This window comes from Cricetulus griseus, chromosome 4 (assembly GCF_003668045.3).
Source record: "Cricetulus griseus strain 17A/GY chromosome 4, alternate assembly CriGri-PICRH-1.0, whole genome shotgun sequence".
NCBI classification, from domain to species: domain Eukaryota; kingdom Metazoa; phylum Chordata; class Mammalia; order Rodentia; family Cricetidae; genus Cricetulus; species Cricetulus griseus.
In genome coordinates, this window is record NC_048597.1 from 57399880 (window position 1) to 57417052 (window position 17173).

General features: G+C 41.7%; 1 protein-coding gene across 1 annotated transcript; it reads left to right on the plus strand.

Annotated features, from left to right (window-relative positions):
• Nucleotide 1: 1 nt before the first annotated feature.
• On the plus strand, nucleotides 2–14668 carry Pigx (phosphatidylinositol glycan anchor biosynthesis class X; the record flags this gene model as incomplete). The annotated part of the gene is made up of 6 exons (XM_035444638.1): nucleotides 2–257; nucleotides 2117–2180; nucleotides 6143–6284; nucleotides 9693–9906; nucleotides 12921–13021; nucleotides 14464–14668. Coding segments are annotated over 6 exons (921 nt in total), but the record flags the coding sequence as incomplete, so codon positions are not given.
• Between the last annotated feature and the right edge of the window lie 2505 nt (nucleotides 14669–17173).

Consider the following 17173-nt stretch of genomic DNA (forward strand, 5'->3'; position numbering starts at 1 on the left):
AGCTACCCAGTGCGAGTGCTCAGTGGGTCCAGGGCCGTTTGCGCGCGGAGCGCTCCGTCCCAGTCACCCGGCCGGTGGGAGTGCGCGCTGCGACGTGAGCAGCCTCCTTCCGCGACCGCAGCTCGTCCCGCGCGCCCATTTCGGGCGTCGGCGCTCCGGCGTCCTGGCTGCGGGCGCTGTGGCCTGGCTGCTCCTCTGGGCGGCTGGGCTGGTCGTCAGGCTCGCCGCGGACTTGAGCGACGCCCCCTTCGGCTCTGGTAAAGGGCGGGGGGGGGGGGGGGAGGCTGAAGGAGCGCGCGCGGATCTGGGGCAGGGGTGGGGAGCGCCCGCGGCCCTTCAGCTCCGCGGTTTGCCGAGGTGTTAGACATACCAGGGGCGGGAGGAGGTTAGCCACAAAGGCCGCGTGCGTCCCTGACCTCCCTGTGATCTTTGCTTGGTGTTCCATCCCGGACATCGGAGCCATGCTTTGTCCCTCTGAGGCGGGGCAGGCCACAAAAGTACTAAACAGGTACAGCCACGGAGCATCTTGGGATGCTTGTGGTACCCCCGAAGCTGCTTTCTGCTGCCGGGAGAGGCCAGGGAACCCTTCGCGTCCCCGAAGGTGTGAACATGGCCAGTTTGTAGAGAAGGGATGAGGTGGTGAGTTGGTGTGTTTCGTGACAGACTTCCCAGGGAGATGCCGCTCTCCCTCCCTCCCTCCCTCCCTCTCTCGCTCCTCCAGAAAGGTAACCTTTGTACTAGTAGCCAATTTGATGAACCAATGAATTTTTTTTATTGGGGTTACTGGTAGGAATGTGGGTGAAGGGTTACTTGCAAGGAGCAGGGATAACTCAAAAGAATCTGCATCACTAAAAAATCCACCCCAACATGGTTGACCCCGCCCCTGAAACTGCAACCCTGGAGCTCCATAGCCCCAATATCTGTTTTTTTTTTTTACCCCCATCTCTTTCTCTCTGCAGTTTGTCCCCAGCAACTGTTGACTCCCTTTTATACTGTTGATAAGGACCCTCGAGAATCTTACAAGTTTTTATTCTCCTGGCTACACATGCTTTTTTTTTTTTTCTTCAAGTTACTGAGTAACAGGTTTATGTAGTGCTTCACTCTGGTTTAATGTTCTTCTCGAACATTTCTAGCCAAAGTTTTATAGCAAGGTGTCTAGCAACTGAATAGTGAGGTTTTTTTTTTTTGTTTTTTTGTTTTGTTTTGTTTTTTTGAGACAGAGTCTGTGTCACCCTGACTGTCTTGAAACTTAGTATGTCGTATTCTGGGACCAAAGGTGTGTGCCACCTCACCAGTCTTGAATTTTTAGTCATTGGGTAATAGTTTTAGTGTCCAAAATTTGCATGGCATCAGTTTATGACGACTCCTGTTTATCCCAAGTTTGTAAATGAACTCTGAATCTTCAGGTGCCTCTCATGTTCTTGTGCTTTTTACTTTTTAAAAAAACTTTTCCCAACATCTTCACAAGGCATGAGTGTACCATTTTCCAACATTTGTAGGTATGGACATAAGAAAACAGAAGTTGTCCTTATATCTCTAATAAGGTTTGGTGAGCTCGGATGATTTCTTAGGATGGTAAGGATAAAGTCTTTCATGTATGGTGGCTCTGTTCTGACTGATTCTACCTATATTAAATTACTAGGACAACCACAGAGAGAACTGTCTAACTCAAAGTGATGGACTAGGGTCTGAAACCAGACAAGTCAACTCCTGTGGTGATATTCACTACCTCCATGATGTACTTACTACTGGAAGTAGATTTATATGTAGCTCAAACTGCTTTCATTTGACATTGTTTTTTTAAAGATTTTGTTTATTATGAATACAGTGTTCTGCCTGCAGGTATCCCTGCAAGGCCAGAAGAGGGCACAAGATCTCATTACAGATGGTTGTGAGCCACCATGTGGTTGCTGGAAACTGAACTCAGGACCTCTGAAAGAGCAACCAGTGCTCCTAACCTCTGAGCCATCTCTCCAGCCCCTTTCATTTGAAATTTTTACCTTGCTGTTAGATGGTTAGATTTTTCTAGTTAGTAAAGCTTATTCTAGTAATTATTTTCTATTTAATATTCATTTTAATATGCACATTTTCATTTTTAACATCTTCATTTTTATAGGTATAAGGGCCACTTGTTCTGAAATCATTTTGAGGCAAGAATTTTTGAAAGATGGTTTCCACAGGTAAGTTGCCCATTGACTTCTACTTATATAAAAATGTTGGCTCATAATTTACATCAAGAAATGAATAGTTGAAATATAGATGAACTGAAAAATTGTTTCTATTTTTTGTTTGTTTGTTTGTTTGTTTTGAGATAAGGTCTCTTATAGTCTAGACTGGCCTCAAATTTGCTATGTAGTTTGGGATAACCTCAAACTCCTGCTCTTCCTGTGCATTCAAGTGCTAGGGTGATAGGTGTGTACACACACCACCAAGCCTGGCTGGCTGGCTAGCTCTCTCTCTCTCTCCCCCCCCCTCTCTTTCCTTTCCTTCCTTCCTTCCTTCCTTCCTTCCTTTTTTTTTTTGAGACAGGGTTTTACTATGTAGCCCTGGCTGTACTGGTTTTCACTCTGTAGACCATGCTAACCTCAAAACTCAGAGATCTGCCTGCCTCTGCCTCCCCAGTGCTGGGATTAAAGGCGTGCATGGCTATCTTTTTCTTTCTTTCTTGAGACAAAATATTGCTGAGTAGCTTACATTGGATTGGAACTTAAGGTGATCCTTCTGACTCAGCCTTCCAGCTGCTGGAATTGGAGGTGTCTACCATGATTTCTGGCTTGTTTTACTTTTATTTTTATTGTTAATTATCTTGAAAAATCACTTCTTAGCATTTTGTTTATGATCCAGTATGTTTTGCTTTTGGATAGCCAATTCCAGACTGATACGTCCTTTCTCTTCTGGCTTATCCTTGTCTTTGTTGTTCTCTATATTGTAGCTCTTTTGTTTTGATAGCCTTTGTCTCCAGTGACTGTACAGTAACATGCCTTGGTGTGGTTTTGTTTATGTATTCCCTGCTTGAGCTTCTTGGATTTATGAAATCATAGTTCTCACGGAATCTGAACAATTTTTGGCCCTTTGTATCCTTCCCTGTCTTTCCCAGGTGCCATTTAAGCAGATTGTGACCTTTGAGTTCACTGCTTTAGTTCCTTCTTCCTTGCCAGACTTTTTACTTTTTGTTTGTTTTTCTTCTTCTTATGCTCCAGTTTTCATGGTTTTCTATGGCTGTCTCCTAGTCATTGGTCTTTCATTATTCAATATTTAATTGCTTTTAATCACACATTTAGAAATTTTATTTTTACATATTTTGAAGTTACAGTCAAGTCTTTAAAAATTAAAAACAAAGTTGGGCTGTTAAATGGCACAGTGGGTAAAGGTGCTTGCCGCCAACGCCAAGGCTGATGACCTGAGTTGGAGCCCCAGGACAAACATGGTGGGAGGAGAGAACTGACTCCCATAAGTTGTGCTCTGACCTTCACATGTGAATCATGGCAAATGCATGCCCACACATGTATACACATAGAAAATAAATAATTATTAAAAACACTTCCCTTCCCCTCATTATGTTCTTGCTTATCTTTAAATCCCTTGACATATTAGGTATATTTATAAACATTTAAAATTTTTTTATTAGATTTATTCATTTGATTTTATGATGTTTTGCCTGCATGTATGTCTGTGTGTGTACCACATGCATGCTTGATGCCCATGAAGGTCAGAAGATGGCATTGAACTCTCTGGAATTGGAGTCACAGACAGTTGTGAAACACTGTGTGAGTGCTGGGAACCAAACCCAGGTCCTCGTAGGAGTAACAAGTGCTGTTAATTTCTGAGCCAACTCTCCAGTCCCTTATAGAGACTTTTAATGTCCACTTGCCATTCCATTTCCTTTTTAACATCATAAAGAAAAGAGGTTTGTTTCGGCTCCTTATTCTGGAGGTACAAGGTTTAAGTAGGTCTTGAGTTAGGGTTTCTAGTGCTGTGATTAAACACTAGAACCAAAAGCAACATGGGAAGGAAAAGGTTTATTTCATCTTAAAATTCTCAGGTCACACTCCATCACTGAGAGAAGTCAATTACCATAGAGGAGTGCTGCTTTCTGGCTTGCTCAGTTTGCTGTCTGTACAGCTGCCCAAGGGAGGCACCACCCACAGTAGGCTGGGCCCTCCCACATCAGTCGCCAGTTAAGAACCCCCCCCCCCCCCCCCCCCCCCCCCCCGCACACTTGCCTATAGGCCACTCTGGCGGATGCATTTTCTCAATTGCAGTTTCCTCCTCCCAGATGTCTCTAGCTTCTATTAACAACAACAACAAAAACTTTTAACCAGCCCAAGAGGCCACACCTGGTAGTGGCTTTCTTGCTGGCCACTTGTAAAGGTAGCACTGGACATCACAGGATGACGTGACAGAAAGCAGCTGGTCTCTTTCTGTCTGATTGGTATCTTCCTGGTGGTTGCTCATACGTTCTTGACTCTTGACATGTGTGTAATAACATTTGATTAGACTGGACCCTGTCAAAGCTTTGATATTTATAGACCTTGTTTTCTTCCTTTAAAGACTACAAGCCTCTTCCCGCTGTCAGTAAAGGTTTTAATATATCAGCTTTATCCTGTAAACTTTTTGTTTGTTTAGTTATAAAGTTACATGGAGCTAATTTGTCTCAGACGTTACCCTATTGGGGAGTCTGTCCTGAATGTTCTGTTTTATGTTTTGATTGGTCAGAACTTGAATGCTTTCTGATCATGCATGAAATTTTGAAATGTTTTACTTTTCATCTCCTTGGTCACTTTTTTGCTCAGTCTTCTGGGCTGCTTATTTATACTTATCCTTAGCATTCAGCAAAATAAAGGAATTTCTAGTTGGATTTTTTGAACTTTTAAAATATTTTATTTATTCTTCTCTCATACCATACATCCCAACTGCAGACCCCCCTACCCCCACTTTATTTTTAATATAAGCTCCTTTCTGGATTTAGTCCTGTGACTTCTCAGCCACTCCAGTCTCTGGCAACCCATCTTGCTGTTTCCCTAAGCAAAAGCACCATGCCATGCTTGGGTCCCTGCACTGTAGTGCAGAATTTGCCTCTGGAAAGAAAGCTTAGGCAATTACACATCTCATTTCATATCATTCTTTTGTTTGTTTTGAGATAAGTTTTCACCAAATAGCCTAGGCTGACTTTGAACATGGCAGAGATCCTTCTGCATAGGTCTGAGTACTGACTGAGATTATAGGCATGTGCCGGCTCCCCCAGTTTATAGTTTTAAAGTTATGTGTACATGACTGCAGGTATGTGGATAACTGTGGTATGTGTGTGTGAATGCATGTGTGTATGTGTGGGCATGTGTAAGCGAATGCATGTATGTGTGTACCTGTGGTATGTGTACATGAATGCAGGTGTGTGTGTACCTGTGGTATGTATAAGTGAATGCAGGTGTGTGTATCTGTGGTATGTATAAGTGAATGCAGGTTTGTGTGTAGCTATTGGCATGTGTACATGAATGCAGGTGTGTGTACCTATGGGCATGTGTGTGAATGCAGGTGTGTGTGTATGGTTAAGCCAATGCAGCTGTGTGTGTACCTGTGGGCCTGTGTGTGAAGGCAGGTGTGTGTGTACCTGTGAACATGTGTATGTGAGTGCAGGTACCTGAAGAGAGACATCTGATCCCTTGAATCTAGAGTTACAGGCTGTTGTAAACCACCTGGCATGGGTGCTGGAAACTGAACTCAGGTCCTTTGCAAGAGTAGCACTCTCTTGACGACCATTTCCAGACTTAATTTTTGTAGATGTTTATGAAGTAAACACTTTTTCTACAGTATTAGTACCATTGTTGAAAAGATGCTGCTTTCCTGTCAAATCATATTAATTCTTTTCTTGGAAATATTAATACATGTGTAGCTACTTTTGATTTTATTCCTTTCAATTGATCTTCATCTGTTTTTACACTAATGCTATGCTATGGCTCATGACATGAATTGTGAGACATCTAATGGGTGATCTCTTGTGGTATAAGTATTTCATTTGACATGATAATCTACTTTTGGAAAACGAATTTAAAATATAGTACCTGTGCTATTATGGATGTAATATTAATCTATCTTATTTAATAACTGGGTGAAGAAATTTCTTCTAAATGTCCTTTTCTTACAGAGACCTTTTAATAAAAGTGAAATTTGGAGAAAGCATTGAGGACTTAGAGACTTGCCGGCTCTTAATTAGACATCGCATCCCAGCAGGACTTTTTGTGGATCCATATGAGTTGGCTTCATTGCGAGAGAAAAACATAACAGAGGTACAGCTATTGGAGAATTTAAAGAGAAATAATATAGGAGTGCTATGATTTGGATTAAGGAAAATAGTAAATAAGACAACATTATACTTTAAGTTTTGTTAAAGTTTTTAAAGACCTTTTTTGTAGTTGTATAGGCACATTCTTCAACAGTTGTCAGGACTAAGCCAACTAACCTGAGGTAGTCGAATGCTTTTCAGTGTTAAGTTCATAGTTTAGTGACTAAGAAAGTTAATGTATATCTGTGTAATTCTCTATATCTAAGAAGATTAGGGATTGATAATATTGCTCGGCTTTGTTAACAGCAAAGGCATATGGCTTTTTGCTGTACTTCTTAGTGTATATGTGTGCTTGCATCTGTACATGCACATGTGAAGGCCACAGATTGACATGGGATGTGTTCCTCTGTCTCTCTCCATCTTATTTTTTATGGCTGAGTCTGTATTAGGTACTTTCCTATTGCTGTGATAAAATATCAGAGCAAGACAAATACAGAAGAGATTTTCATTGGGTTTATGGTCACTGATGTTAGAGTCTGTGGCAGGCGACTAGAACAGCAACTGAGAACTCATCCATAAGCAAGAGGCATAGCCCATAACACTGGGGTGAGTGGAAGCTTTTGAAACCTAAAAGCCTACCCCAGTGACACACCTCCTCCAATAGGGCCATATCTCCTCATCTTCCCCTGATAACCACCAACTGGGCACCAGGCTTTCAAGTATATAACCCTGTGAGTTTATATACTGTCATTCTCATTCAGACCACCATAGATAGCAACCATCACTGACTCAGAGTGTGGCCTTTTTTGGCAAGACTGGCTGGCCAGCTAAGACCAGAATCCACCTATCTCCCCACATCCCTCACCAGCTCTTATGGTTAAAGGTAGGCAGGATTGTGTCTGGCTTTTATGTGGGTTCTAGAAATCTGAACTCAAGTCCTCAAATTCTCAGTGAGCATTTTACCTACTGAGGCATTTTCCAGGCCTCAGGTATTTGAGGACTAATAACATATTTCTTTTTTGTTTTTGTTTTTCAAAATAGGGTTTCTCTGTGTATCCCTGGAACTTGCTGGCCTCGAACTCACAGAGATTCACCTGCCTCTGCCTCTGCCTCCCAAGTGCTGGGATTAAAGACCTGTGCCACCATGCCCAGCATAATGACATATTCTAAGGGAAATAAAAAAATAGTGAATTAAAGATAAGTGAAAAAACACCTTTACAATTAGGAGGTTGCTACTAAAACTTCTTAGGAAGAAATTCATAGCACTAAATGACTATATAAGAAAGAAAGTTCTCAAATAAATAATTAAGGGTCTGAGCCAGGAGGTGGTAGCGCATGCCTTTAATCCCAGCACTTGGGAGACAGAGGCAGGTATATCTCTGTGAGTTTGAGGCCAGCCTGGTCTACCGAGTGAGTGCCAGGACTGTAATACAGAGAAACCCTGTCTGGAAAAACAATAATAATAACAACAACAACAATAACTGAGGCTCTGAAGAGAAGGCTCAGTGGATGAAAGCACTTGCCATACAAACATGAGGGCCTGGATTCAAGTACCCACAATCCATGTAGTGCAGGTGCTAAGGAGTAAGCATCTGGGTTACGGAAGGTTTGCAGATGCTTGCTCTTCTATAGGGAGAAGGGAGGCACAGGGAGATGGATTAATGGGGATCCCCAAAGCTCACAAGCCAGCGATGCTGGCATAGCAGTGTCCCAAATAAGTTGGAGGGCAAGGACTGACACCTGAGGTTGTCTACACAAATACGCGCATGTTTGTTATGTGAGTGTGCACACACACACACACAGAGACAAAAAAGACTTCAGCTTCCTAAGTGCTGGGATTATAGGTATGAACCACCATGCCTGGCTCAGGATAGTTATTTTTAAATGGTTCTAACACATTTAATTTTTGTTTGTTTTCATTTTTTGAGACAGAATCTCACTATGTAGCACTGGCTAGCCTTGATCTCACTATGTAGACCAGGCTAGCCTTGAATTCATAGAAATCTACCTGCTTCTACCTCTCAAGTGCTAGAATTAAAGGCATACACTACCATGCTAGGCTATTAGAATTTTTTTAAAAAACACATAATATTTTGTTGTTTTGAAACTTAATTTTGTTTTTAGTTGTGTATACATATGTGTGTGTTGTGGATGTGTGCATGTATGAGTGGGTGCCTATAGAGATCGGGAAAGGAATTAGATCTCCTGGAGCTGGAGTTACAGGCAGTTATAAGCTGGCCAACATGGGCACTGTAAACCAAACTCAAGTCCTTCATAAGAGCTCTTACCACTCACTGAGCCATCTGTCTCCAGCCCCTATTTTATTCAATGTTGTGTGCATGCCATGTCACGCATGGAGAAATCAGAGGACAACTTTTTAAAACATTTATTTATATTTTTATTATTGATATTTACATATGTGTCTGTGTGAGTTTATGTGTACATATGTGGGTGTCCAGAGTCAAGAAGAGGGTGTCAGCTCTTGTGGACTAGAGTTCACAGGCGTTTTTGATCTACCCAGCGTGCTCCATTGATGGTTTAGAAGGTAGAGAAGCTTGTGCTCTTAACTACTGAGCCGTCTCTTCAACCTGGTGGAAAACTGGGAGGCAGCTCTCTCCTTCCACCATGTATTCTAGAGTTTGAAGTCAGGTGGTCAGACTTGCATGGCAAGTCCTCCTATGTATGGAGCCATCTTGGAGCTTTTTTAAAAATGTAATTTGCTGTTTGGGAATGATGATACATACCTATAATTTTAGCAAGGTGGTAGGGTGAGGTTTAGCACCCTTGGTAGGGCAAGGCAGAAGATTTTTCAAGTTTGTAGCCAGTCTGAACTTCAGAGTGAGTTCAAATCCAGCCTTAGCTAAACAGTGAGACACTCTGTGTGTGTGTGTGTGTGTGTGTGTGTGTGTGTGTGTGTGTGTGTGTAATTTGTTTGAAGTGGTTAAGTGTTGTTCAGTAGTAGATCCCTTGCCTGGAGTGTAAAAAACCCTGGTTTTGAGCCTCAGCACCACAAAAATAAAGTTGTTTTTAACATTTCCATTATATACCCACTCTAGAAAGTTGCTGACCTTTTCTTGGCTTCCTGCCTGCCGTGCTCTGTCTTACTCACTACCATTTTACTTCACCAAAGAACAGGAAATGGCCAGGATGATATCAGTCATTTTAACCTAACACAAATTAAATGGTTTTTGTAATAGTTGATCCCTCGTTTACTTTTCTTATTCAAGGATCATATCCTATGTTTTCTACATACAACTGAGGATGAAAAGGGAATGGAAATGGCCTATAACAGAATAAATACACTTGATGCTTCTGCCTATGTGTACAGCAGTCTTGGGGTTTTACTTTTGTCTTTTTTATTTTTCTTCATTAGTATTTTCTTCTTGATTAATATTTGTTTTCTCTTCAACAGGCAGTGATGGTGTCAGAAAGTTTTAATATAGAAGCCCCTGACTATTTGTCCAAAGAATCTGAAGTCCTCATTTATGCACGGAAAGATGCTCAGTGCATCGATTGTTTCCAGGCCTTTTTGCCTGTGCATTATCGCTATCACCGGCCACATAGGAAAGATGGAGACACCCTGATTGTGGTCAGCAATCCAGATTTACTGATGTACTGTGACCAAGGTGAGGGTTGAAAATAAGAGTAAAGGCATGGTGGCAGGCCTTAGTCAAGGACAGGGATGCCAAACGCATCTTCCTTTAATAACTTTCAGTGAATTGTTATAAGTACCACCTAGGTCAGGAAATAAAACTCTACAGGCCCCTAAGATGACTCAGCAGGTGAAGGTACTTGTTGCTAGGCCTGACCAGCTGTGTGCATGATCCACCAGCCCCACATGATGGAAGGAGAGACCAAGTTGTTCTCTGACTTCCACATGTGTGCAAGGTACACATGTATACACGCACACAGAGACACACACACAATGTAGTAGAACATTTAAAACGAAAAACAACTTTTCCATCTACTCAGACAGCTATCCTATGCATTCTGTCCCTATCATAGTCTCTTTCCTGTAAGATTTAACTCACTTTACTGAGTTTAACACTTGCTTCCTCTTTTAAGATTTTTTAACATTCTTTGTATATTTGTGTGTCTCTGTGTGGGTATGTGAACCTGTGAACCTGTGAGTACAGTGCCCAGAGAGGCCAGAATCAGGTGTCCAATCCCCTAGAGCTGGAGTTAAAGGCAGTTGTGAACCAACCACCATGCATGCTGGGAACCAAACTCAGGTTCTCTGGAAGAGCCAGAAGTGCTCTTAACCTCTGAGCCTTCTCTCTATCCCCAGCCCTCACTTCCTTAATGGTCATGATTCTTTTGCGGGGGGTTTTCGAGATGGGGTTTCTTTGTGTATCCTGGAACTTACTTTGTAGACCAGGCTGGCCTTGAACTCACAGAGATCCACTTGCTGCTTCCTCCCAAATGCTAGGATTGAAGGCTTGCACCAACACTGACAATGAACACGGTTCTTAAATAGTATGATTTTAGTATTGTCCATAACAACAACAACAAAAATGTTGTTTCTCTTAAGTCTTTAGTTTGCAGGTTCCCTTCTATCTCTGTTTTCTTGAAACTCTTTTGGAAGGCCCATTGATCTGAAGGTTTTTTCTTCTGGTTTGGGCTTTTCTGATTGCACTCATGTAAAACGCTTATTTCCTGGAATTGACTGATGACTCCAGAGATAGGATCAGTCATTCATGTTTGGTTCCTTTGGGGTAATATAATATTTTTTATGAGTAGACATGTAATAGCTGGTCGGTCCTCTTTTGGTTTTTCGAGACAGGGTTTCTCTGTGGCTTTGGAGGCTGTCCTGGAACTAGCTCCTGTAGACCAGGCTGGTCTCGAACTCAGAGAGATCCACCTGCCTCTGCCTCCCGAGTGCTGGGATTAAAGGCGTGCGCCACCAACGCTGGTCGTTCCTCTTTTCAGGGGAAGGGGATGAGAGAAGATCTTCCTGTATAGGCCACTCTTGCCTTAAACTTTTTCTTTTCTTTTTTCTTTGTTTTTTTTGTTTTTTTTTTGAGACAGGATTTCTATGTGTAATAGTCCTGGCTGTCCTGGAACTTACTTTGTAGAACAGGCTGGCCTCAAACTCACAGAGATCTGCCTGCCTCTGCCTCCCAAGTGCTGGGATTAAAGGCATGTGCCACGACTACCACCAGGAGCCTTAAACTTTCTTTGCAGTTCACAGCTCAGCCTTGAAAGTTTTGATCCTCTTGTCCCATACTCGTTGAGTGGTGGGGTTGCTACTCTAAGGGTGTCTCCTGTTTATAGTGCTGCTTTGATTATTTTACTTATGAGTGTTTCCCTGCATGTATGTATATGCACCACATATGTTGCCATATGATATGGGTACTGGACCTGGGTCCTCTGTAAGAAGAGCAAATTCTCTTAACTGCAGAGTCCAGAAAGTGCAGAGCAAAAAGAAAGTGAATAGAGCATAAAACCTCTAATAATCTCATCAGGAAAGGCATAACAGTGACAATCTAAGATTAAAAATTCCCTGCTTTCTGTTTTTAAAACTGGCTCATAGGACTGTGAGGGTTTGTGTGTTGTTCTTGTGTCCTGTGCTGTTTGTGGAGATACTTGATCACCTACACTGGCTACAGACTTAGCTCATGAGCTGTGGGGCTCACTCTGCAGTTCTGTTTCTATGTCAAGATGTATTTGGTGGTACACACCTGTAATCCAGTATTCTGATGGCTGAGATAGAAGGATCAAGAGTTTGAAGGCATTCAGAACTGTGTAATGAGCCTCTGTCTCAAAAATACAAGAGGGGAAAAAAAAAAAACCCAAGTGTTTATACACCTGTAAAACTTAGGTTCTAGAGACAGGAGGATCAGGAGTTGAAGACCGTCCTTGTCCATGTAGTGTGTTCAAAGCCAATTTAGGCTACTTGAAATTGTTCTCAAACAAGAAACTAAAAGTCCTGTCGTTGATTATCTCTTCACAGTGCCTCAGAATTGAGGTCTTTTTTTAGTTTAAGAAGCTCTTTCAAATTTTGCTTCTTCCTCATCTCCAAATGTGGGTTACTTATAAAAGCTAACAACATTGTTACTAATAACCAGCAGAGGGAATTTTTAATCTTAGGTTGTCACTGTTATGCCTTTCCTGATGAGATTATTAGAGGTTTTATGCTCTATTCACTTTCTTTCTGCTCTCATATTTTCTGTTCCTGTTAATGACACCATTGTTTGTCCTAAATAAACTTTGAAGAAGTGTTTCTGCTGAGAGAACACAGAATTCTATAGTTTGTTTTGATCTAAGTGCTCTTCTTGTTGTCCGGGTTTGACATGGAAATTTATCAGGCTGTGTACTGAATATGTGTTCATTTTTCTGAATATAATTCTTATCCTTCAGAACAGGTTTTTGAAACAATATGTCTTTTTTTTTTCTGAAGGTAACATTATATCTTTAATGGAATCTGTTAACAGACCGTGCTTCTGGAATCTTCATTGCAATTTCTTGTATCTTAAGCATCCACATAAGAAAGGACATCAGCACAGCAGCCTGTGATGGATGCGGTCCAAATCTGCACCCTGTGTTGAGATGTTTCAATTCTCATATCCCAGCATGAATGATTCCTGGTGAGGTGCAAGACGATGTTTCCTGACATCTTGTTTCCCCCCCTTTTTTTCAGAGTTCCCTATTTTGAAATGCTGGGCTAAGTCAGAAGTAGCAGCTCCCTGTGCTCTGAAAAGTGAGGAGATCTGCCGGTGGAACAGCATGCAGTATAAATCAGTAAGATGATTTGTGTGCTTTAAATAGTGCTGCCTCATTCAGTCTTCCCGCTATACTTAATTCAGGGTTAGCATGTTATATTCTAATACAGAGCACGTGGTTGTTTCAGTATTGCTTCTTTGCCACTGATGGCCTCAGTGGATAAAGTCAGTATCATCAGCTGGTGGTGAGTGAGTCCCATGCCTCATTGGTTCAGACTGTAAGTGTAGCTCGGATCTTTTCTAAAGGTATGAAACGGCAAAGAAAAACTGCAGATTCATTGAGTTTTCCTTCAGCAGGAAGATGAGAAGTTTAAGGCCATCCTCAGCTATAGTGAGTTTAAGGCCTGTCTAGGCTGTATGAAACACTGTATCAAACTAAAACAACACAAAGCCAAAAAAGAATGTACCATTTCTAGAAAAGGAGGACTTAGGATCTAGGTTAGTGGTGGAGTGCTTGCCTAGCATGTGCAAGGCTCTGGGTTCAAATCCCAACATAGAAAAACTAAAACTTTAAAATGGAGAAAGGGCCAAGTATGATGTAACATGTCTGTAATCCCAGCACACAGGAGGTTAAAGCACAAGGAATGTGAGTTCCAGGCCACTATGGGTGACACGGAAAAAAAAAAGTTTTCTTTATACAATGTATGTTGATAATATCTATCTACCACCACATCCCTCCAGCTTCCCCTAGTGCCACACACCCTCCCAAGCTCATGTCCTCTTTAAAAACTTATTTATGGGGCTGGAGAGATGGCTCAGGGATTAAGAGCACTGACTGCTCTTCCAGAGGTCCTGAGTCAATTCCCAGCAACCACATGGTGGCTCACAACCATCCGTTATGAGATCTGGTGCCCTCTTCTGGTGTGCAGATATAAATGGAAGCAGAATGTTGTATACATAATAAATAAATAAAATATTAAAAAAAAACTTATTTATAACATGATGATGTAGTCACTGCTGTTCGTGTGCTGTCCACATGGGTGTGTGGTGTGGCCATCCACAGGGGCATGAGCCACTCACTGCCAGTGACATGTCCCCAAAGGAGAGTGACTCTTCCTCCCTGAGCAGCCATCAATTGCCTATAGTTCCTCCACCTGCAGTAGGTCTCCAGCGGCCCCTCCCCCAGCCCCTGCAGTGGGGCCTCAAAGGCCCTTCCCCCAGCCCCTGCAGAGGGGCCTCAGAGGCCCCTTCCCCAGCTGTGCTGGGGTGCTGCCTGGCTTGATCTTGCTCATGTCTGGTGCATATCACTCCAGCTGCTGTGAGCCAGTACAGGCAACAACCATGTCATGTCCAGAAGTGTGCACTTCACAGCTGTCTTCACATATTCCGGCTCTTTCTTTCTGCCTCTCTTGTGAGACGTTCTAGAGCCTGGAATGGTAGGAGTTGATGTAGATGACCCATGTATAGTTGAGCACCCAGAGTTATTAATGTCTCTAATTTTCTGTTCCCTTCTCTCCACAGATACTTAAGAACTTGACCCTACAAGTTCCAGTGGGACTGACTATACACACTTCTTTAGTGTGTTCTGTGACTCTGCTCATTACAATCCTGTGTTCTACTTTAATCCTTGTAGCTGTTTTCAAATATGGCCATTTTTCCCTGTAAGTTTTATACAGTTACATGTTTTCTATGAACCTAATAAATGAGACCTATTCATTTGTGACAAGAAGTGTTCCTCTCATAATTAACTGGCTATTTTGTCTTCGTTTATGGTTAAAATTATGTTTCCAGGCAGATCTCTGTCACTTCATGGCCAACTTGGTCTACATTGTGAGACCCTGTCCAGTAAAACAAACAACAAAAAAATTAGATTTCCCATAGGAAATTTTGGATCATTGCCAGCTAATTGCAACATTTAGCATTGTGTTCAATAACCCTCAAGTGTTCTTGGGTAGTCTAGTAGAGGAGGCTTCGCTCTATGAGATTAATACTTAGAAGAAATGGCTGTCTTCATTTGGCATGGAATAAGTTCATTGCTTATTCAATTATTTACTTGTATTTTATGTGCATTGGTGTTTTTTCTGCATGTATGTCTGTATGAGAGTGTCAAATTCCCGAACAAGAGCTGCAGATAATTGTGAGCTGCCATCTGGGTGCTGGGAATTGAATGTGGGACCTCTGGAAGAGTAGCCAGTACTCTTAACTGCTGAACCATCTCTCCAGCACTGAGTTCATTATTGGTGTCAAATTGCTCTAATTTTGTGCATAGAATCTTTTAATTTACACTAAACTTGGAGACACCCTTATAATTAAGAATAAAATAACTTAGATTGGGTGGTGGTTGTGCATGCCTTTAATCCCAGCACTCTGGAGGCAGAGGCAAACTCTGAGTTTGAAGCCAGCCTGGTTTACGGAGCGAGTTCCAGGACAGGCTCCAAAGCAATACAGATAAACATTGTCTCAAAAAACAAAAACAAACAAGCAAAAAGAACAAAATAATTTAGATGAAAATTAGAGTAATTTACAGTTGTTAAGAGCATTTGCTGGTTGGGCAGTGGTAGCTTACTCCTTAAGTACCAGCACTCCAGAGGCAGAGACAGGTTGATCTCTGAGTTCAAGGCCAGTCTGGTCTACTGAGTGAGATCCAGGATAGCCAAGGCAGTTACACAGAGAAACCCAGTCTCAAAACAAACGAACAAACAACCACCACCACAACAAAGCATTTGCTGATTTTCCAGAGTACCCTGGGTTCAGTTCCTAGTACTCACATGGTGTCTCACAACCATTAGTAAGTCCAGTCCCAGGGGACCTAGTGCCCTCTTCTGATCTTAGACACTGGGCACACAAGTGGTACACAGACATGGATGCAGACAAACACCCATACTCATAATTTTTTTAAAAAAGTAATTTAAATTTTAGCTTCATGAAAATACTAAAGTCACTTATACAAAGTTTTAAAAATTATAAAGTTGTCATTTAAGCAATTATTAATATAAGCTGGACTAGGTAGTACACATCTTTAATCCCAGCACTGGGAGGCAGAGGCAGAGGCAGACAAATGTCTGTGAATTGGAGGCCAGCCTGGTCTTACAGTACTGTTCTAGTGCTCTTACCCACAGAGCCATTTTTTTAGCCCCTAAAGTGAGCACCAGGATTTATCACCTCATTTAACACCTCATCTGTTTACTTATTTATTTTTAGTTTTTTTGAGACAAGAGCTCTTGTGTTCCAGACTGGCCTGAAACTGGCTAAGTATATGAAAGTGATCTTGAACTCCTGATCCTCCTGCCTGTGTCTCTCAAATACTGTAATTACACAAATCCCCACCACCCCTGGCTCAGATTGTCATTTTAAGAAATATATTTTATGAACTTAGTATTTATAAAAAATACTCCCCAACACCCATGTAAAACACTGTGTGCTAAATGCTTATCATTTGAGTCCTGGAGGGAAGAGGTGGGAGGCAGAGGTCCCAAGCCAGCCCAGACTGATTGGTGAGCCCCAGGTCCCAGGGAAGGAGAGACTTGGCTGAAAAACAAAAACTAATCACACTAGGTGGATGGTAACTCGGGAGCACCTATCCAAGATTGACTTCTGGCCTCTACAGATGTGTGTGTGTGTGTGTGTGAGTACACACACACATACCCTTTAGAATAAAGTTGGCGAGGTGTGGTGGTGCATATCTTTAATCCCAGCACTTGGGAGGCAGAGGCAGGAGTCAGAGTGGATTGACATTGTTTTATATTGAGTAATGGGAGATGATTGTTTATATACTTAGAATTATTTATTTTTCCAAAGTATTTGTGTTTTTATGAGAATAAATCTTATAATTTTACATATATGCTTTGATTTGCCATAACCCTTCTTGAAGTCCTATTTGGATTTAAATATTAGAAGAGAAAACCCAGTGCCATAAAGTTAGGAATATTAGAAATCTTTTTTTTTTTTTTTTTTAAGTTTTGTTTGTCTAGACAGGGTTTTCCCTAGTCCTGCCTCTGCCACTCAAATCCTGGGATTAAAGGCATGTGCCACCACCACCACTAATCTTTAAAGTGACTATAATGTTTAATGTTTCACCCTAATCTAATTCTTTATCTGTTGTGTGTTTTTGTGTAAGAATTCTAAGCTGGGTGTGGTAGCACCTGACTACTTCTGTGCTAGGGAATCTAAGTCAAAAGAAGGATCAGGGTTTTGAGGATAGTCTGGACTACATAACAAGATTCTGTTTCTT